Source organism: Sturnira hondurensis, unplaced genomic scaffold, assembly GCF_014824575.4.
Source record: "Sturnira hondurensis isolate 20B ecotype Veracruz unplaced genomic scaffold, ASM1482457v3 Scaffold0004068, whole genome shotgun sequence".
Lineage (NCBI taxonomy): Eukaryota > Metazoa > Chordata > Mammalia > Chiroptera > Phyllostomidae > Sturnira > Sturnira hondurensis.
In genome coordinates, this window is record NW_028076699.1 from 1,021,389 (window position 1) to 1,044,625 (window position 23,237).

The window sequence follows — 23,237 nt, forward strand, 5'->3', positions numbered from 1 at the left end:
AAAAAACAAACTTGTGTATTTGGAACTGTCTGGGTTGAGGTTTTTTTATTCAGTTATTTGGCATTGTGCATACAATCTAAATATTTTAGTGGCTGTAATTGAAGACAAAACATTTCTTTTACATGAATGTTTCACTGAGGTCTATATAAATGTCTGCAAGTTACATAATGGAAAAATATGCACCTCAATTTCTAATTATGAAAATAATTCTTAACATGAAGAAACTTAATAAAATATTCAGAATTTTTGTAACTATTGGGAATAGGATATATCGTTTCTTTTAAGATACATATTACCTAATGTTATGCTAAATTAATTTTGAATTTATATATTTTATATATAGAGAATATTTATACAATTATGTAGGATCCATAAATACTAATTGAAATATTAATAATGTTTCTACAGATGATAGGAAATAAAATGTGTATTTTTATATTTAGTCATTACCATGGCATTTATATATTCCATGATTTTTTTAAGAGTTTAAAAAATTTATTTTTAGAGAGGGGAAGGGAGGGAGAAAGAGAGAGAGAGAAACATCGATGTGTGGCCGCCTCTCGTGCACCCCCAACGAGGGACCTGACCGGCAGCCCAGGCATGTGCCCTAAACTGGGAATCAAACTGGCAACTCTGGTTCACAGGCCGGCACTCAATCCACTGAGTCACACCAGCCAGGGCCGTGATGCTTTTATATAAATACCAAACTATCTTGAGACTTTATGTCTTCCTGAGATTTTTCTCCTGTGCTGTTATGTTTTTATATTGGTATTTCAGTCTGTTGCATGATTTTCATTTACATAATATAACTTGAACTAACCAGCCATTTGTTTAACATTGCTGACAACTTTGGTGTTTTGCCCCTTACTGAAGACCATATCTATACATACCAATGCAAGTAGGTTGTGAATTTTTAGGTTGTTATTGTTGACAGTAGTTACAGGAGCTACATCTGCATGGTTCAGAATTCAAAAGGAACCTAAAGTCATACGGTGTGAAGTCCAGCTTGCTTCTCAACCTTTAGTTCTCTATGGCTGAGGCACCCATTTTCATCTGTTTTTTGTGTGTCCAGAGATCTTTATCCCTGTATAAGCAAATGGGTATTTATTTACATACATGGGTAGATATCTATTTATATACATAAACAGATATTTTAAACTTAGAATCTTTTCCCACAAACATACATGGAACTGTTGGTTGTATTTCACCCTTTTTGACCTTTTCGTGTAATTTGTTTATAGACTGATTTTTCTCGGGTTTGAGAGAAAGTAATGATGTGGTACTGAATGATGAAGGACGAGTTTTTCTTCCCTTTCTTGGGCATAAGGCTTTCCCTTTGCTCTATTTTAAACTTGATGAGTGTTTTCTTTGCTCCTCTTGTTTTAGTGCCTTCTTCCTGAGTTTCACAAAGCCCAAGCCTTTACAGTCCCTACTGGTCATACTTTGTTAGGGTCTTTCCTGTCTCCAAAAGTGTTCTATACCGTCCAGTTGCCTATTTGATTTTTTCCCAAAATAAAGATAACTAGTTCTTCACTAAGTTGATCTCTAGTAGATGTTAGTTAAGAGAGATATAAATAGTTAATTTATACTTGCCAATATCTTTCCCTGAAGTACTTTCAGTTTTAAGAAGTTTTCCATATATCATATTTTCTAAGGTATACAAGAAGTAATTGTATAAATGAAGGTTTATTATTTGGATCAGATCTTTGACGATGACTTACCACAACAAGTTGTAACTGCCTAGCCTGTAAATTTGTTCTGAGATCAACTTCCCTGAGTTGTAGCAGGGTTTATTTGTTTTTCATAGCTTTAAGAATTTAAAAAAATTAGAATTGTTGAGCGACTCTGGGAAGTAGAGCGTATCTTGTGTTAGAGATGTTATAAAGGAGGTTTATGTGTGTATCAACTGATAAACTGGATACCTAAAAATCCCTTTTCACTGTAAAATTATATTTATTCTTTTTTGTATTTCACAACACACCAGAGCTCCCTCAGGTTCTTAGTTTTTACTTATCACAGTTCAGTGTTGGCAGGTGGATAGCCTTCAGCAGTAGAGGTGTGTGGGGAGGTGTTAGTTGCAGGTCACTTCATTTGTGATTCACTCTTTTTATTTACCCTCACCCTAGGACATGAGAGAGGAGAAAAAAATCAATCAGCTGTTTCTCAGACATGCCCAGACAGGGGACTGGGCCTATAACCTAGGCATGTGCCCTGACCCAATGGGGAATAGAATACGCAGCCTTTTGGTGTATGGGTGATGCTCCAACCAACTGAGCCACACTAGCCTGGGCAATGTGATTCTTCTGTCAGTTTGCTGTGATATCTGTGTAGTTACAGTATCTGCTGTGGTATACATAATGGATATCGTAACAAGTGGAATCTGGCTCAAAGGGTATTTTTAAATTAGTTTCAGAACATACTCAGTTCATTGGGCATAGGGCTTTCCCTTTGCACGTTGGGTTTAAGGGGACGTGCTGATCCCAACTTGAATGCTGTAAAATTTGAAAAGGTATCTGATGAAGTAGACATCACAGATCAGGCAGGTGAGGTGACTTCTCAAGCACCCCAGGAGAATCCTAGTAGACATCTCTTCTTATTAGACAGTTGATTGTGTAAATGGTAAGTGGGACTTGCCCCCCGTTTGAACATTTTTTTTAAATTAAGATAATATTATCTTAAGATTCAGAACATAATATGAATGCATATGGTTAGGAATACAAGAAGTGATGTATCTTTATTTAGCTATGAAAAGAAAACTAATTTCAAAACCATTTTGGTCAGTGTCCCTAAGTCCCGATTCCAAAGGAAGAATATGGGCTTAGATTTTTAAGAGTTTTAGCCATATATGAGGCTTCATTGTGTGCTTTAGAAAATAAACATGAGTTATTCTTTTACTTTGCTTTTATTTTGTTAATGTGGCAGTTGCTTAGAATATTAACAAGTAAGTTCAACAGAAGCAATTTCTTTTCCATTTTGATATAGGCTAAATTTGGCCGAAGGTGGACCAAAATTGCAAAGCTAGTTGGAAGTCGCACTGTTTTACAAGTGAAGAGCTATGCCAGGCAGTACTTTAAAAATAAGGTAAGCAGAATATAACTATCCATAATAATAGTATTTTAAATAAAATTAGTAAGACAAAGTAGATTTTATTTCAGTTATTGAAGTCTTAATGTTGAAGTTTTTATGTTGGAAGTCTTTTATACCTATAAAGTACTTTACAGATACTGATTTTCAAAAATCTGAAAGCATATCTTCAGTGTTGTGAATGTTCCTATGAAGTAGGTATTGTGTTATTCTACCTAATTTCATATAGTGAAGTAGTGGAACAAAATAGTAACTGCCCTTTTAAAATGTAGTGGTAAACGCTTTAAAGAAAGTTGCCATAAAGGTACATAATACCAAAGACATTTACTCAGTTTAATAATATTGTATTTCTCTTTTTCTGCCAATGATTAAATTTTAAAATTTTAATATTATGTATGGGGTTTTATCTTGATTCTTAATAAGGTAAAATTAGATGGTCCGGAGAAGAAAACACCAAATCAGAAGAACAGCAGTGATCTTCAGATTCAAAGTGAAGTTGAAAGCACAACAGTGTGGATACCGTCAGGTTTAAGGGGACGTGCTGATCCCAACTTGAATGCTGTAAAAATTGAAAAGTTATCTGATGACGAAGAAGTAGACATCACAGATGAGGCAGATGAGGTGACTTCTCAAGCACCCCAGGAGAATCCTAGTAGACATCTCTTATTAGACATCCCTAATAGTAAAAGCCACGAAACCTGCCAAGGAGAATTTGTCACCTCTGCCAGTCAGGACGATTCCATTTCTAAATCTTTGAAAGAATATCTTCAGAATTTAAAGCATGGTGAGGTGGAAACACTTTCAAGCTCGGGAATTACATTTTGCACTGAAAAACAGAGCACCAATGACAAAAAATCAGTTGAATTGAATGATCAGGAATCTAATAAACTGATAAAAAGCTGTGATAAGCATGATGGAAATGGAATAGTAGGTGATAACAGGCTGTTGCCTTCTCTAGAGCCTTGTGAAGTTCAGAAAGATTTGAGTGATAATGAAATGCTTTTTCAGTCCTGCTGCCAAATGGAGGAGGCGCACCACGAGGAAGAGGAGCTTAAGCCACCAGAGCAAGAAGTAGAAATAGATAGAAATGTTATTCAAGAAGAAGAAAAACAAGCAATTCCTGAGTTTTTTGAGGGTCGCCAAGCTAAAACACCAGAACGCTATTTGAAAATTAGGAATTACATTTTGGATCAGTGGTAAGGAAAAATTATAGATGCTGTTTTAAAACCTATGGTACTCTAGAATATTTAAACTAGGCTTATGAAGAATTTAGTATTGTACAATGCTAATGATCCAGAGAGCTTTAAGGTAATATGTTTCGATAGGCAAGACTTAAAATTTCTCATAGTGAAACTTTTGTGGAAAGCTTTGGTAAACATTGTTGTCTCTTTGTTTATTAGTGTTCACGTTCATGAGTACTTGGGCCTGGAGAAGAGGGGGTTAGATGGTTGCCTTAAAGAGCACTTTGTTAGGACAGTTAGGAAGACAGAGAAAGCACTACTATTCTGGAAAAGAGGGACAATGTGTTTTCTAGTTTGTCCCATACTTTGAAGTACAAAGAAAGAAAACTGACAGGAGGATAGTGTCATTAAATGTGGCTAGATTGCAAAACCCATTCTCCTAAATAGCTCCCTTAAATGCATTCAACTTTGAATTTGCTGCATAATCTGTTCATTCCTTCGTCCAGCTTCATCAGGAAACAGGAATTACCTGATTTGTGAAGTTCCCCCTCTATATTGTCAGTACCTTTTACTTACATGGTTTAGTGAGAGATTGGGAACAAACCAAAAAACTTTCCACCTTGTTAGCCTAAGTGCTCTGAAAGCAATTTGAATTTTTCATAATAGTTTAATGCATCATTAAACATTCATAATTGTTATTGCTTCAGAATTGTGTAGCGCCGTCTTCACAGAGGGCTTCTGCTGTAACCTAGGAAGATTATCAAAGAAAAACAAGATTTGGTAATTGAGTAACTTTCATTTTGCCCACACAATATTAAGTGATTTGGCTTTTAAAGATAGCTATACTTTAAAAGAAAGATTTTTGTTCTCGTTCTTGGAGACAGTTGAGATTGCTCAAAGTACAAGTTTGGGTAAGGGCGCTGTCAAAGTAAAGAATACTTACAAAGAACAACTGACATTGGCATAGTGCTTTGCAGTTTACAGAACGCTTTTCTATATCATCTGATTCCTCACAACAGTCCTGTAATAGATAGGCAGGTGGTGTTTTCTCTATTTGATTCTGAGGTCAGGAATGGTTTAGGGACTTGCCTTTGATTATATAACCAGCCACTGACAGACTTCAGTGCAAGTCGTGACTATAAATCACTGTGTTATTCCACATTTACCTAACTCACACTATTAAAACAGATAAATTAAATCGGATTTCTACTGGTATCTAATTTTGATTTTGGAAGTAAAAGGATGAATGGCCAAAATCGAAGGACTATATCAATCATCAGTGAGCATGTGCTGTTACTCTAATCAAATGGCATCTGTTACTGTGATTTGGGATTCTGTGAGGCAGAATGACTTAGATAGATAGTACAAATTATATAGCAGTAGTTTCCTAACATGATTGGCCTTGGTTCATGAAACCAGTTAACTGTTGTTTCAATGGGTGAAAAAGCAAAAAGGAGTGTTTAGAACAGGAACTCTAATGCTCTTTTCAGAAATAGAAGAAAGTGATTAGGAACTGAAGTGTTGAAAAAAATAGAAGGAAAAGTTAATGTTTGAAAAATACAAAGAGGCCTACTAGATTTTAGGCCTACTAGGCCTAAAAGAACCTTTTCATAAAAGCACATGGCAATCAACTCCCTGTTTAGGGGAATTTAATAAAAATAGTAACCAATATCATTGATGAATGCCTACCAAATGCTGTGCATTGAATTTAAATCATCTCCAATTCTCTTGACAGCTGCCCTCATTTTACAGGTGAGAAAAATGAGTTTCAGAGAGCAAAAGGTACTTGTTGTAGTCCCTTTAGGTGAAAGTGATTCCCAGAGTCTGTATGATCTTGATTCATTATTTTCACACTTCCACGTCGGGGCCTTGACCTAAACTTTTCATTCTGCCTTGGATGCATTCCCCTCCAGATCTTGGTAAATCTTGCTTCCTCTGCTCAAGGGAAATTCGAGGCCTTCTCTGACCATCTTATGTAAAGTAGCTCACATGTCTCCTTTCTCTCATTTTTTTACCCTGCTTTTCATTTATCTGAATAGAACTTATTACCACTGAAAATACTACATTTTTATTTGTGTATTGTCTTTCCCTTGTTTCCCCAATGATAATGCAGGCTCCACGCAAGTAGATTTTTTTGTCTATTTTTTTGTTAAATCCCTAATGCTAAGAACAGTGCTTGGATACAGAAGGCACTCAATTTGTTAGGGAGAAAAGATTGAATGAATGAGGCATCATTATGTCATGAACAGATATTTTGAGAGGCCTTAACTATTTGTTAAGCACTGCACTAGATTACTAGGTTCTGCTTCAAACCTTTTGCTTTGGATAATCATTAATGACTTCAATTCAGTTTTTAGATTCCTACAGTTTTTTGGTAACTGTTTTATATACCATGTTCATTTCTACTTTCTTGCCTTCATTTGTGTAGTTTGTGTTGTTTTCTTTCAAAACATTTGAAATCTCAACTTTTCATTGGAACTTTTGAAACCCCACATCACAAGCTACTTTTTTACTTTCCCTGAAGTTCCATAGAATTTATGATTTCAAATTTGGTTTTTGCTTAGAGAAGCCTTCCCTAAACACTCTATTTAAAATAGTCATTTATTGCTAGCTGACAATACAGTAGAAACTATAAATTTCTTGACTGTCTCCCCCATTAGAATGTAGGGTCAGGAACTTTATACTGTTCATCTCTGTATTCTTAGTGCCCAGAACAGTGCCTGATGTAGAGGATGCAAAATAAATATTTGTAAGATAAAGTAAAAATGGAATAAGAAATACCTATGTTATATGATTTATCTGAATACTTGGTTTGAAATCCTATCACTTTTAATTTTTTTAAGGTTTTTAGTTTATTTTTAGACAAAGGGGAAGGGAGTGGGGGAAAGAGGGAGAGAAACACCAATGTGTGGTTGCCTCTCCTGCGCCCCCTCCTGGGGGCCTGGCCTGCAACCCAGGTTTGTGCCCTAACTGGGAATGGAACTGGTGACCCTTTGGTTTGCAGGCCGGCAATCTGCCAAACCACACCAACTTAAGTGCTTTAATCTCTCTGATCTTTTTGTTTCTCATCACTAAAATTAGAATAGTAAACTCTGTCTTATAGGGTTGTTGTGAGGATTAAGGATGTGTAACTCTTGGTACAGCATCTGGCATAAGCTCTTAGTAATTAAGTTTTCTATTATTTTTAAAGTATATTGTACCATCTAGCAGGGTATATTAATAATATTCAGTAAATATGTGTTTTATTATATAAACCTCTTATTTCATAACTTTTGGGCATTTCTTGATTCCTTTGGGATCCCCTATAATATCTAGTTTTATTTTCTTCTGAGAGTTAGCACTTAATGTTTATTGGTATAATGATTAAAAACTAATATAAAACTTTTAAGTATTCATAAGGTAGTTTACAATGAAAAGATAGTATCCAAGAAAGTAAAAGTAGATGAACCTAAGTGACATAGTAAAAATTTGAAAGGTCTAATACTAAATGCTTCCAATATATTATCAAAGTGCCTTTTTTATTCAAAGATTGAGGCTTGAATTTGGATCTGTAGATAAATAAGCTTCTAACTTAAAACTCCTGGGATAACTGGAATTTATTGAATTTAATATTGGGAAAGAAAGAATACTTGTAAAATTTCACTATTCTTGTAAGTTATTGTATCATTTAAAGATATTTTATTTCAGCAAAAATGTACACTTGGGTATTATGTATTAGTATTGTATTTACTACACATTCATATATTGCAAGGGGGTGAATTTTTAAGATATTTCAAATATTAAAAGTTTTTCCCAGAAATCTTTTTTTCATGTTTTTATTTATCCAAAATAATTGTACTTCCATCTCTTAATTAGGGAGATATGCAAACCGAAATACTTAAATAAGACCTCAGTACGTCCTGGCCTGAAGAACTGTGGGGATGTTAATTGTATTGGACGGATTCATACATACCTCGAATTGATAGGAGCAATCAATTTTGGATGTGGTAAAAATAAAATCCCAACAACATCTTTTACTTGACATTTTTATCCTTACGGCACCCATGAATTTCTTGATGGTTAGAATTCAGGTAGACTTAGGTATATATAGAGAGAGATTCTGAGAGATTCTGTAACATTTTGGAATAAATGTATTAAGATTTTCCTGTAAAACAGATTTTGTTGATTAAACTATATTTCCCTTTGACCTACCTATAGTGAAAATTGGTGGTATAATTTTAAGGGAAATATATGCAGTCTTCAGAAGTAGCAATAATTTAAGAATGCAGTTCTTTGTCAAGTAAAAATAAAACTTTTATGAAAACTTTAAGAGCCCATTTAATTTGCAAATATTGTATTCATACTAGAAATACTGTCTAGCAGTGCTTAAATAAAGGAAATAAATTATGAGCCTCTATGTTTAAATGTAATAAAAATGCCAAAACATTTTTCATGGAAAAACGCTTTTTCACCCTAGTCTTTCTCAAACATAAAAGGTGATGAATATGTATACTTTTAAATGTATTCTCCCCTTTTATTAGCATGACACAAACCTTTTGAAGAAAGGTAATGCCGTAGTTGCAAAGTGATAAGGTAATTAGGACCTTGCAACCCATGGTTTGAGAAGAGTATTCTGTGGTCTGTGTCTGTGAAAAGACAACTAACCAGAAAACTTCCTGTCAGAGATTTTATCTTACGTAGAGGCAGATAAAATTTATAGTTTGCCCTCAGGTCTTTGTTTTAGTGTCTTTGTATGCCCAGAGCATTGTATATTGGGACTGGCTTTTCAGGAAAACTAAGGTGTTGTAACTTTGTCAGCCACCAAAAGAAAAATGAAATCATATTTTCTGTGTTAGACTTCCAAAGTTAGCAAAGTAGAGTAAATAAAAAAGTAAACGAATTACCCATTTCCTAAGAATCACATTTTATTGAGAATTCTTTATAATAAATAATAGAATTACTTTTATGTAAGAACTACGTGGCATATAAAATGTGTGATTGTGGAACAGGATAGAATCATAGAAGCTCTGGTGTAAAGAAACTTAGAAATTAGCTTACAATGTATAGTTAGTGTAGATGTGTCTTCTGTTTAACAAATGAATTCGTTAAAAAATAGATTGTTTTGTTTTTTCTGAATTGCCACAGAACAGGCTGTATATAACAGGCCACACCCAGTTGATAAAGCACGAATCAGGGACAGAAAAGATACGGTGGAAGCATACCAACTCGCCCAGCGCCTGCAGTCCGTGGTAAGCAGCCACCTCTCCCCCTAAATGACTTCTCCAAATTGCTCCTGGCCCTGCTTAGTAAGGTATATCTGCTTCTCTTCAACTGTTTGACAAATGGCCATTTTGTGGGTGAACATACTGTCTCTCGTATTTTACCTTGCCATTCACTTTTCTGGTTTCCATTGAATTTCACATGGGTTTATAAGGCAAACAAACCAAAAGAATTCCCAAAATTCACCGGCAACTGTTTCAGAGAAGTGTACTGTGTTGCTAAAATGGCCTCAGGCTGCTTGGTTTCGATTTCTAAATCCAACATTTTTTTAACTATATAGTTAGGCTCTTTTTTTCTTTTTCAGTTATTTTTGTTTAAAATTTTTAAGATAAGTTTCAGCTTTTTGGAATAGCTATCCAAAATATTTTAGCCTTTATTTTTTTAATTCTTGAGGTTAGTCAGTTTTATGATAGTTTAAATTTCATGAATCTTGTTTTTTAAAAGTGATCCAACAAGTCTCCTAAAAGGCAGAGTCGTGCTGTGAACCAATAAAGTAGGTTATGTTGATAAGAGGTGGGATAAAATATAGGTGATAGAATGGGTATCTTTCTCAGAGTACTTGGGCTATAAGCCATTTCTACCTAGATATACTTTTTTAAAAATTATATTTTATTGATTATGCCATTACAGTTGTCCTGACTTGCCCCCTGCAGCCAGCACCCCCACTCCCTCAGGCAGTGCCCCCACCCTTGTTCATGTGCACGTGTCATGGGTGTAAGTTCTTCGGCTGCTCCCTTTCCTATACTGTACTGTACATCCCCATGGCTATTCTGTAACTGCCTATTTGTACTTTTTGCCAGATACGCTCTAAGAAGGGGTGTTTTCAAATATAGTTGGTGGGGATGGTGCTAGTCAGGGGCCTCTGACAGCTAGTCCATTTAAGGGCTTAGAACTGAGGTTTGCAAAACTGGATGTTAGTATGCCATTATCCAACTTTGTAATTTTTAACTGTTTGTGTTAACTAAGCAATCTTTTCCTTTCTAAAGCTGAGATGTAACTACTTTGCTTCTAGTTGTCAGTAGTTTACCTCTTGCTGTGTATTCTTTCAAGTTTTCTACCATGAGTTAATGAATAGGAAGTCATTTTTTTGGTGGCTCTTTTTGGTCTTAAAAAATACTTTTTATCAAAGTGTTTTATCTCCTAAATGGTGAAAATATATGAAAATTAAAGATATCCAAGTGGAATACTGAAAAAAAAATCACTGATTTTTTTTCTGAACAGAGTGCCAGCTATTGAACATAAATTAATGAAATAAAATTTAGTCAGGCACTGCTGATTAGGGATTAACATTATTTAAAATGGAGAAGTTGTTTTCTAGAAAATTATCATTTTGACTTTGTATATTAATGTGTTGTGATTCTGCATTAATGTGTTGTGGTTTCTGCAAGTTAATCTCACTATCTTTTGCTTTATTTTCATCTCATCACAGCGCACAAGGAGACGTAGGGTCCGAGACCCATGGGGAAATTGGTGTGATGCAAAAGACTTGGAAGGACAGACATTTGAGGTAACTTTGACCTTCTTAAATGGCTCTTTAGTGAAAGTTGTTTTGTCAGCACATATTTGTGTAACTTAAATGTCACGAATATTACACTTTTTGAACATGTATACATATATGTCTCTCATTTCCATATTAATTGTTTTGTCTAGAAGTCATTGATAAACAGCGAAGTAGAAGACATTAGTGGTTCAGTTAACCAGGAGTTTGCAGAACTCCTAGTTGGCTCATTTTCAGAACTTTGATTATCTGTTTCTACATTCTGTTCTCTCCCTCAGCAATATCTTCAAGGGTGCCAGGAAGTTGGTGTGCCCAGTTCATTTCAGTAAACATTGTTGAATGACATTCTGATATGCCAATTAAGATACTGTCCCAAGCATTAGACATAATACAAATATTGAAGTATTATTTCTACAAATAAAAACTGTGGTCCTAAAAAGGAAATAGGCAGTGAATGTGTTTGTAACACATATCCACATGCACTCCATATATATAACTTGTTTGTGAACGACTAGTATAGTAGAATGGTGTTATGAGCAAGGGAGCATCCCCAAAGGGAGCCACTCTCGCATATTTGTGTCTTTACACATGCCAGGTTATTAGGGGAGACCTCCCCAGTAAGCCCACAGAGTCACAAACAAGTAAAACACCAAGAGGGGTTATATACATAGAGTCGAGCAGAGCGAGCGCCCATCGCCAAGTCCTAGTCACCAGCAGTGTCCGCAGGTGGAGACATACCTGTCAACTTCATCTTGTTCTCACATGCCCTTAAATGTGGTTTTAAAGGAATGTTTTTATTAATTCTGCTTATTAGTGGTTGGTTGATGGACTTCTGATGAACTGGTGTTTTATATTTTAGCATCTCTCTGCTGAGGAGTTGGCACGAAGAAGAGAAGAGGAAAAATGCAAACCTATTAAATCTTCGAAAGTGCAAAGACCAACAAAAAGGTATAATTAACATTATATAAATGTGATTCTTTAACTTATAAGTGATTAGAAAATATTGGGAAAATATTTGAAATAGCTTGCATTATAATGTTCACATTAAGTATAAAAATACAGGTAAAGTTTTTGAAATTTTTTTATTTCACTGATTGTGAATTTGGAATATCTTGAGTACAAGTTTTAAATTTTTTCAGGTTCAGTGAATATAGGAACTAAGCCATGTTGCACAGCGGCCTCATTTATGACAGATGGTCATTTAATATAACTCGGGCACTATGAACAGGTAGCTCATATTTACATGAACCCATTATTCTTGGTAGTCACCTCTTCACTTGCTAAAGGCTTACTAATGAGCTATTTTAAAATCTTATCTAGAATTTTTCTATGTGCAACATCTGATTCCTCTGTTTCTAAAATCTGCTTATATTGTGTTTGAAAACAAGCCCAGTAGTTGCCTATGCCAAGCCCCCCCCCCCGTCATTTTCCCACTCTGCAGCTCCTCAGGTGATATTGACAGTGGTTTTAGGTCACGGTTCTTCAGTGCTCTTCAATGCGTATGCCCTCTTGCTATTTGCTCATTTATCGTGGCCTTTAGTTTCTTTTTATTCATATTGATGAAGCATTTTCTGATTTGAAAAATCTTTCTCCTTTATTCAACGAAAGTTTTTTTGAATGCTTACAACATGTCAGGCACTATTCTAGGCCCTTGGAATGTAGTAGTCAGCACACAAGGTGTGTGTTCTCCTGGAGCTAACAGTCTCAGGTAGAGCAGGAACTAAATTGTTCTGCTCTTTTCAGTTGTGTTAACATAAATATATCCCTTGTTTGTTTGTTTTCTCTGAACATAGTCTTAAAAATCTTTATTCTTACTATATCCCTCAAATCTCAATTCTTTGCTAGTCAAAGCCTTTAACATTTCTTGTAGATTTATTTGTATGTGCCTTGGTATCTAAGCACTTGCTTAGGTGCCCTGTTCCCCTCTTTTATTTTTGTTTTACTTTTTCATTTTAAAATTTGACTTTATTATAGAACTTTCTGTATAGATTAATTTTTTTAGCAGAACCATTTGTCAATTATTTATTCAACAAATATTTATTGAGTCCCTACTCTATGCTGACCATACTATTGTACTGACAGAAATATTTTTGGAAAACATCCATCTTTCTTGACATTTCTTTCAGGTCTTATGCCAGGGAATTGGTTACATCCTCACTGAACTTTTTGAAATCCGCTTTCAGTGTAGGACACATATCTGACCATTTTTAATGTTCTCCTCCTTGGGTATTAAAAGTAATTCAGAAACAATTACTTTCTCCCCAAGGGCCTGTCTTTCCACCCCTGCCCCGTTTCAGAACATCAAGTCCAAAAGAGCAGGGCTGCTCTCCAGTGGCTGTAGGGACTGTTTGAAGAAATTCTCCTCATTTAATATTTTTCTCTCAGACAGTAGGTTTAGATTTTTGATACATATTTTCAAATTTGTGAATAAATGTTATTTTCCTAATCTTGTTAAGATTATATTAGAAATAAATATTTTCTTCTTTTTCAGCTCATTTGATCCCTTCCAACTGATTCCTTGTAATTTTTTCAGTGAAGAAAAGCAGGTACTACTTAATGCATCACTGAACAACCATAGATAACACCCTCCTGTTAGACATAAAATCCTTCTTGTTTTTCAGGCATTTCTATGTGAAATAATGGGCAAGGCAGGCTATATGAGGAGTCAAATGAGTGATACAGATGGAAAAGGAGAGGGAATTGCTCTAGGCTAGGATTTTAAACCATATTTTTTTGAAGTTTGATTCTCACTGACTCTTGGTTGGTGGTGAGATAAGTGTGATGGGTAAACGGAGAAAGGGGGTGGACATTCCAGTTAGGGGGAACAAAATCTCTATTTTATGCTCCCCCATTTTTTTGCTTTTTTGTTTTTTTATATTTCAGGAGCCATTTCAGGTGAAAGTGGCTTCAGAAGCACTTTTAATAATGGATTTGGTAAGGATAATCTATTGTGTTTACTTAGTTATTCTGATTTCTATTCTTGTGTATTTTTATTGCAGGCATAAGAGAGAGTATGGAAGACCTGTATTTTGGATCTTAACTATCTTCTTTTACAAGGAATCTAAAAATAAGTCTTTTCTTTTGGAGAAAAGCCAAACAATTGCATGTTCCCATATTTTAGAGCAAATAAATTAATGTGAGTTTTTGCAGACTGTTTGTCATCATCAACCCTACCTTTACTTCCTAGAGCCCTTCGTCTGCTGCCTGCTGGACAAGGAAACACAACTCCAAATTTGGAGTGTCCTGATTTGCACTAAACTACTGAGGACTCCATAGTTGTGTGGTTTTGTCATGGTCTTATCCTATAGGAGGTTCTAGAGTGATTTTTTTTCTTTGCATCTTTATATCTTTCCTGGATAGGGAGAGCAAATGGTGCTTTTGTTTTGTAAGTGAGGAAGTGGCATTGTTTGAAAGCTGGGTTCAGAGCTTCTCAGCCAGCAGGGAATATAGCTCTGAAATCTTGAGACTGTGCCCTGAACCTAGCATCTAGTTCCTCTGACGTGCTACTTTATATTAAAAAAGCGTAATTACCAGACTTGATAAGTGAGTTTTATTCTGATTTTTTCGTCAGATAGTTTGTTTGGGCTAAGTCTGTCTTGTGTTTTTTTTCCAGCATGCTCATGTGTCTATGGCGGAAGTGATCGGTCTGTTGGGAGGAAGATACTCAGAAGTTGATAAGATAGTTGAAGTAAGTTCTCAACTTTAAAGATTTTAAAAGTATTTTGTCCTGCTTCCAAACCAAATGTTTTTATAGGTATCAGTGGGTATAATTAAAATACAGCTATGATATCAATTTGAACATGCAAATGTGGAAAGTTATATATCCCCAAAAGTGACTTAACATTCCATATATTGAACACCTGTTTCCTTTTGCCACTGAGAAAGGGGGAACACTGCCAGGCCTGGGCTCCTCATTGCCTTCACCAGTGAAAAGCTACAACTCCTGTGAGGCCAGGAAGCATGTGCTAACCTTATAGTTGAAATTTGGTTTGCATAATTCTGTTGAAATTATTATCATAAATAATAGAGGCCATTGAAAGAGTATGTTTGTACAGGTACTATTAACAATTGTTATGACCTTGTTTAAGTACAAAGTGGATCCACACACTTTTGGAGTTGATTCATTTGCAAGCTAAAGGCTCCCTGTGATGTAATCAAATAAAAGGCTTGGATTTAAAACGTTTCTGTATGTTCATATGAAAGAACTAAAACATTAAAGTAATAGGAGTAACAGAATTTCAGTGTAATCACATACGGGTCAATCCTTCATAGGTCTGTGCAGCGGAGCCATGTAACAGCCTGAGTACAGGGCTGCAGTGTGAGATGGACCCTGTCTCCCAAACACAGGCCTCAGAGACCTTGGCTGTAAGAGGCTACAGTGTCATTGGATGGTATCATTCTCATCCTGCCTTCGATCCTAATCCTTCCCTACGAGATATTGATACTCAAGCCAAATACCAGGTGTGTTTCTAGGTCTTACGCATATGTATTCCGTAAATGATTGCACATTCTCTCCCTCTCATTACTTTCTATTGCATAAAAGTATTTTGAACATTTCTATCAAAGTGTTATATTTCTGATAATCTGTACATCTGGATTTTTTAAATAACTTGCATTTTTTTCTGATTACAAGAGTAATGCATGTTTATTTAAAACTTTGGAAATCAGCTTCCTATTTCATACTGACAAGCCATTAAAATAACAGTGATAATTGTTCCCAGAGCTTTTAAAAATCGATGGGAACAATTAAGACAAGGACTGGGAATAACTGAAATAATCAGAAATATAAGATATATTTTGCATCTGTGAGAAATATAGTTTTGTTTTATTATGCAATTTTATGTTTGATATGTGACTGTTTTTACTGTAGGCAGCTGTTTGTAAATTATTAACATTGAAAAAGATTATAGTTGATGGATTGTGAATAAAATTAGTAAATATATTCATAGCCAATACAGATTTTTTTTTAAGTTTGGGTTGAACACGTTTTGGCCTGAAAAACTGAAGAGTATGGAATGAATATATAAGACATTTCATTTAGTTGCTATTTGGATGTGAAGCTTTAACACACCTATTGGTTCCTTCTTTCTCCCTTAGATGTTTAAAATGTTAGTGTGGATAAACATTGGCTTTTAAATGTATGTTGTTGAAACTAATTACACTGTACTTCTCGTTGTAGAGTTACTTCTCCAGAGGTGGTGCAAAGTTCATTGGAATGATTATTAGTCCCTATAATCGAAACAACCCTTTACCTTATTCCCAGGTTACCTGCCTGGTTATAAGTGATGAAGTTAGCCCAGATGGCTCTTACCGTAAGTTTCCAACCAAAACTTCATCCCATTTCTGTCATCATGTCTTGGAATCCTACAGATCAAAGAATTTACAACATTACAGAACTATTCTGTGGCTGAGTTTGTGTCTCAACTGGGGAATCAGTGTTTGCATGCCACGAGTGCAACCCACCCTCCCCTCGACCGCCACCCCCCATTCCCTTTTATGATATCCTTCATGGTTCAAGTCCCTGCTGCGTTACTATGGCCGCTGGAAAAGTGAGGGGTTATAGCCAAGCAGTGTGTGTGTCAGGTACTGAAGACACTGCAATAAGCAATATAAATGTAGGCTGGCTTTCTCTGAGAGGGCATACAAGTCGAAAAAGAAAAAAGAAAATGACCACCCGACTACCAGGCCAGTCTCTCTGTGGCCTCTTAGTTTAGGCTTCACAATGCCTGTTTTTTTTTATCTCTTAGCTTCCATTCTATTTCATGAAGAATTTTGTTGGGTTAGCCCATTGTATGACTTGGCTCCTTTGGGATTTATGTCTACTTGTGGTCTAATCAACTCTGTCTGGGAATTAGTGTAGCCGCTTAGAGAACGGAAGAGTGGATGGAGGGAAGTGATTAGAAGAAACAGTTGTCGTCTCTACGGTGTTTGTTCTCTCTACTTTAGCCTTTCTGCCGCTGCTCTAGTTTACCGTCCTCTCTGGATGCTGTTACTCACTGCACATTGTGCTCTTCCCCATTTGCTCATGCGCTCCTTGACGATAGATGGTGTTACAGGATAGTCATTTTTCTATCCTCAAATTCTAGCACAAGCCTGGCATAAAGTAGGTGCCAAGTGAACGTTCATTAAATTAATTTCTCTGTATCTTAGTGATGTCACTCAGGTGCCCTCTCTTTGATAAAGATTTTCCAGCACTATCTCCATGTCATTTACTATTAATTGCTCTGTTCTTTGTGTATCTGCTGCACTTATTTCCAGTCTTCCTGGCCACTTTGTCCTGGTAATTTGTTTTGGTAAATGGGCATTTATCTGTTTGGCACGTCTCACTAAACTGTGTACCTCAAAGAGCAGGAACTGTCTTCTTTGTGAGTGTGTCTCTAGAAGCATTTAATTAATTGCCTTCTGCCTAGGAAATGATCTCCACTCTGTAGATTTTTGTTCAATGAATACTGTTGACATTAACTTGAGTTCAAAATGCCCATAGCACATATATAAAGAACATATATACATTGTTCTTTAGCAAGTATAATTTTACAGAAAAGTTACGAAAGAAGGAACCACAATTCACTTGTTCCCAATTTAAATACAATTTCTTAATCTCAATCTGCTAGATTATGGCTCGAACTCGGATGCTGTTCAGTACAGTAGCTACAAGCCACACATGCCTGTTTAACCTGTTTCAGCCTGAGTTCTCTCTGTTAAATAGGAATGATGCTGCCTACCTTATAACATCATTGTAAACCTTAATAACCCATGCTTTGAAACATTGCTAGAATGGAATACGTCTTCGTTTGATTGGGTCAGTCTCAGTTTAAGCCTGGCGTTCTGCCTCAATTATTAATAGTGCCCCCATTTACTCAAAAGGACTCTTAGTTTGGATAGTAAATTATGTGATCATTTTACCTCCCACAGCTTCTTACATAGAATTGTCACACAAATGACACTTTCACTTCCATTTATTATTGTTATTATAAATTGCTTGGCATTAATATGCTTGGTGGACCAAGTTGAGTCAGGTAATAAATATTTCATTAACTCCCACTATGTTAAAGTGCTGTTCAGTTGCTCTGTCGAGTAGTGGTTGTGGAAAGAGTGAAGGGAATTTTAAGTAGTGAAAAGGAGATTAGAGATTTAAGAAATAGTCGATGACAGTATGCTTCTCTGTGCTCTTCTAGGTTTACCTTACAAATTTGAAGTACAACAGATGTTAGAAGAACCTCAGTGGGAATTAGTGTTTGAAAAGACAAGATGGATAATAGAAAAATACAGGCTCTCCCGTAGGTATGTGCTGTGCCCTGAGATGGTTGCACATCTGCAGCGTTCCTCATTAAATTATGTTCTAGAGAAAACCCCAGTGAAATGTAAAATGGTGATGTATGGCATCAGGGGTGGTTTATTGCAGAACTGATTAGTCGGTAGTATTTGTTTCATCAGTTTGCTTTCCTGTTCCCTCCAGCAGCAGTGTCCCTATGGATAAAGTCTTTCGCCGGGATTCTGACCTGACTTGTTTGCAGAAAGTAAGCTGCCTTCGTTTTAATTGGTTCTTTTGTTCACAGATTCTAAGGCTATTCATCTTGATGTGTTTCCCCATGATGCCTAATGCTTCTTGGATACATTTTCTATTTCCTTTATTGCTTTTTTCTTTTTAAAATTAATTTCTAGGAGATAATTAGTAATCTGTTTTGTTGCCTACACTTGTGTATAGAAATAATGCTATTTTAGAATAAATTTGTCAGTATTGGCTGATAAATTTCTTAGCAGATTATTATTGTACACAATGGAGAACATTTTTCTCATTTTACTAAACTCAGAAGTGCCATATTTCCATTTAGCTTTAACAATTGATCATTTTTAAGAAAGGTATTATAAATCTAACAATTAAATTTAAATGATCACCTTGCTTTCTGATAGGAAATAAGACTCCTGAATTCTTTTATTTCAGTTCTAGTTTTGTTTATGAGTGTAATGAGTTAAGACCACTAGGCTGGCAACATTTCCCTTTCTCTCTCTCTCTCTCCCTCCCCCTCCCTCTCTCTCTCTGTAGCAGTTTGGAAAGAGAAAGTATAAACATACTAAGTTTCTAAAATAAAATTTAAAAAAAATATTTTACCCCCTTCTATTATAGCCACTTTATCTTTGTTTGGTTAGAAGATTAACATGCACATTTCCCAGGAAATAAATAGACTCTAGCATCCTAAATTTGAAATGGTAGAGTCCTGTGTTTATATGTACATATATATTTTTTATCCTACAAAATCTTTTACAAATGTAACTACTCAAAAAAAGGAGTACAGTCACAGATTTCTCCCAAGTAGGAAGCATTGCATGCTTATACAATCTCAGGCTTGTTTCCTTACATAAATCATAAAGGAACTAAACTAAGCCTTAATTCAGCACTGGCTTCCTGTGCTCCAGCTGTATAGTTATTGCATGCAAGTTTATCTTCAACCATATTTAAGAAGCATGTTTCTCATTTGAGCACTAGAAAAATGTGAGATTTATTATTAAATAAAGGTAGTAATATAAGCCTTCTTGTACTTTTCACGTGTTAAATATAAAACTTTTCTTTTCATCTAGCTTTTGGAGTGTCTGAGGAAAACTCTAAGCAAAGTGACAAATTGCTTCATTGCTGAAGAATTCTTGACTCAAATAGAAAATTTATTTCTTTCCAGTTATAAAAGCAAGCAGGGGAACGGAGTAGCTGAAGAGAACTGTGCTGTGGGTTCGAAGGAATTGTTGCTGTAGTGATTTCACAAAGTGACATATTAATCTTGACACAGTAGATCCTACTGTCCTATATAACCTTGAAATTATTGTAACCTAGTTAGCAGTAGCACAGCTTTGATGTTTTTTCTCTAATTCACAAAATCTGAACTTTGCCACATAAACCATATGACAAAAAAGAGGAAAGGACTTGTTGCACATAGCACTTACAGGGTGCTGGGGGCACTGGGGCGAGCCGTGCGCCCCAGTCGTGCGAGCGGTGGCCAGTGGGCGGCGCAGCAGGCGCTCAAGGACTGCCCACTTTACTGTTGTCTTCAGGATGGTGAGTGAGGTCTGTCTGGTTTTTTGTTCTCCCCCAACTGGTCATTCCCTGTTTTCTATCTCATGTCTCATTACGAGCACTTCTGTCCTTTCCGTGTGTTTTGATAAGATGTGTTTATTGTTGCCAATGAGAAATGGGTGAGTGGTCACTGAGGTAATTAACATGGCTGAAAACTACTGATTTAGTAAATTAACAACCTGCTGTGTGAGGCAGGGGAGGCATCAGGAGAAGAACCTTAAAAACAGAGAAGAGACCCACCCAGATGAGAGAATCAAATTGCTGATTTTTATTCATAGCTATTTGCTTCCATTTTATTTTAGAGCAACAATACTACAGGATATGTGATTTTCTCAGCTATCTAAAACATTTTGTATGGATTTCAGATGCATAAAATAATTAGTTTCAGCAGTCTGCCCCTTTATGTGAGTGTGCAAATGATAAAACCTCACTTAACTGCCACACAGGTCATCAGCACCCTCAGACTAGGTTTTTTTCTACTACCTGCTATCAGTAGAAAGAGGCAAATTGCAGTCAAGCTTAAATAAATTGGAGATTTAATTTTGAAAACAAAAAAGCCTTCTACAACATACACATATGCAGCCCAGTTTTATGTACTTTCTAAATCTAGACAGAAGCCTGCAAAGTGTAAAGGGGCAGCCAGTCAGTAACTTTGACTTTGCAGGACGCACACTGTCTCTATCAGACGGGTTTCATATTATTTTACAACCCTTTAAAAATGTAAGGTCATTCTTAACTCGCAAGCCTCACAAAACACATTGCTGGCCACTGTCCTCCAACCCCCTGCTTGAGAGAACTGTAAATAGAATTTCTCTTCAGATGCATGAGCCTGAGACACTGAAAGACATTTCATAATTTTCAAACAACAAAACTCAAATTTGTGTTTTTTTACATTTAGGTACATTGTCAAACAATTATGCTGCCTGATTTATCCTAATAGATTGTAGTTTATTAACCATTGAATTCATTTATACCCATTCTCCAAGCATTCTTAATAATAACAGGTTTATTACACCTAATCTGGGTATTAATCTGTATTTTTACCTTTTTTGGTTAATTAATAGCCATGGAAGAATACGGCAGTATTAGAAGGCTCAGTGAGCCAGTTTTAAATGACCTGGTTCTGGACTCAACCATGTGACTTTGGGGGATAAGCTCTCTTTGGACCTAAATATTGTGTCTCTGGGGTCTCAGCTGTCTTTCTAGCATCCTTCTAGGTCTTAATTCTTACACTTCATTCTAATTGTTGGACCACTCTCCTGGAACTTTTTATTTTGAGATGGTATAGTTCCCAAATTAGCAAATGTTTTTAAAGAAAATTGGTAGTGTTTTCCATTTCTCTATATGTGTTCAGGATAAAAAACGTAACATAACTTACGAAGCAGTTACTTGTGGGACCAGGGGTATGATAGCTCGAGACCAAAAATCAGGAAACCTGAGAGTTCTTACCGGTTCCGTAACCAGCGTTGCTGTGTTACGGTGATAAAGCACGTAACATGTCGACTTCAGGCTCTTCCTCTGTAATTCAGGTCTAAATTTTGTGTGTAGTATTTCTTCCCAAGGTAGAAAATCTCTGATTCTATAAAAGGTAGTAATTCATTTATTTGTACTCTTACTTTTAACATATTTTCCTTGTTATACATTGGGAGTAGATCCTAGAAAATGTTATTAACTAGCTTTTGTGATGAAATTTTTCTATGATATTGATACATTTGAGTGATGGAAAATAGTGGAAATTGTTAGAAGTTCTGTTCTTAAACCTGAGTCCCCCACGTGCCCGTGGTTAATAACTGTATTTACTAAGAGCCATACTCTGAGGAGCTCAAAAATGGTAATCCTCAATTTAAAGCTTTAAAAGCACAATTTTTAAAATAAAACGTTTTTTACAAACAGAAGCATAAAAATAATCCTACTATCTAGAAAACCAGGGCTAACGTTTTAGTAGAAATCCTTCCCCCATGTAAGTGTAGAACATTAAAGGCTGTGATACCTGCTCCCCTCCTCGTTCACTCTCTCTGCTTCCTTTTTTTCTCTTAGCGTATTACAGTTTCCCAACTGCAGGCGCCCACATTTCTGTCACTGCCAACCCTGGGCTACTGAGGGGGGTCGAAGCAGGTTTCCTAGGGGAAACACCGAGGAAGTCTAAATCGGAATGGCCCCACGGTGCAGGCAGTTCAGGAGGCAGGGTCTCAAAGGGAAACCTGCCTCGAGTGCTGTTTACAGTCCTGGAGATGGGGAAGTCTAATCCTAAGGTAACATTCAAACAAGGGAGAATCGGTGGCACAGGATCAGCAAAATCAGGCTCTCCTCTCCAGTCCGTTGCTCCTGCCCTGGCCCTCGGCCCTGTGTTCACAGCTGCATTATGATGTTCAGGGCGCTAGACGCTTGTCCTCTTGGACCTCTTCTTCCATTAAAGATTAATGCATTATCATTGCACATGTATAAAGTGAATATAGTATTATCTATAAATATGTCCTTCAATCTAAAAGGGCTTTTTTCCTCCCTGAATTTTAAGGACATTAAAACATTTTCATGGGCCTGAGGCATGGTGCCTAATTATATGAATTGGCCCTGGAAGGTTCTCCTTAGAAAAAAAAGGCAGCCGCTGTCCATCCTCTGCAAAACCCACCTCATAAACCATAGTGTAGCTTTGTCACCCCAGCCAAAAACATGAGACCGCAGCTTTCAGTCTTTAGACATGAACATAGTTCTTAAACTCAGCAATATTGCTGGGACCATTTTCCTCAAAAAAGAGATAGGCAGCAGCAGTTTTAATTTTCAGGTAGACTGAAAATTTTGTTCTGATCCTTAGTCTGTAGTTTCAGAACTCATCCACATATCCTACCATTTTTCTCCCTTCATTTACCTCAAGCCCTTTTTTCATCTCCACGTGTTCTGCTTCTTACCATGTAGGCCTGAGGTCATTCATTCTGTCATTTAATGAAAGTAGGACCTGAAGAAGAGAGATTAACATACCCGTCCCTATTTCCCAGAAGCTGATTCATGCTGCCCTACCCTTCTCTCCATAATTTTCCTCCTCACAGGAGTGGGGTGAGGTCTGTCGTGTGTAGACTGTAAGTGGGATCAGAACCTCTACAGCTCTCTGGGCAGCAGGAGAGACTGGCTTCAACGTGCCAACTTGAGCAGCTTC

At 36.3% G+C, this 23,237-nt stretch overlaps 1 protein-coding gene across 3 annotated transcripts in view; it reads left to right on the plus strand.

Annotated features, from left to right (window-relative positions):
• The window catches only part of MYSM1 (Myb like, SWIRM and MPN domains 1), a 34,289-nt gene extending 12,716 nt beyond the window's left edge, over positions 1-21,573 (plus strand). For all 3 annotated transcript variants that reach the window (XM_037043146.1, XM_037043147.1, XM_037043148.1), the window contains 14 exons: positions 2,983-3,081; positions 3,508-4,280; positions 8,121-8,251; positions 9,390-9,493; positions 10,954-11,031; positions 11,882-11,970; positions 13,514-13,568; positions 13,906-13,956; positions 14,636-14,710; positions 15,295-15,483; positions 16,202-16,334; positions 18,198-18,303; positions 18,482-18,539; positions 19,600-21,573. In XM_037043146.1, coding sequence (XP_036899041.1) covers positions 2,983-3,081; positions 3,508-4,280; positions 8,121-8,251; positions 9,390-9,493; positions 10,954-11,031; positions 11,882-11,970; positions 13,514-13,568; positions 13,906-13,956; positions 14,636-14,710; positions 15,295-15,483; positions 16,202-16,334; positions 18,198-18,303; positions 18,482-18,539; positions 19,600-19,767 — 2,109 coding nt within the window. In that variant the 3' untranslated portion in view covers positions 19,768-21,573. The remainder of the gene's footprint in view (positions 1-2,982; positions 3,082-3,507; positions 4,281-8,120; positions 8,252-9,389; positions 9,494-10,953; positions 11,032-11,881; positions 11,971-13,513; positions 13,569-13,905; positions 13,957-14,635; positions 14,711-15,294; positions 15,484-16,201; positions 16,335-18,197; positions 18,304-18,481; positions 18,540-19,599) is intronic.
• Positions 21,574-23,237: the final 1,664 nt, after the last annotated feature.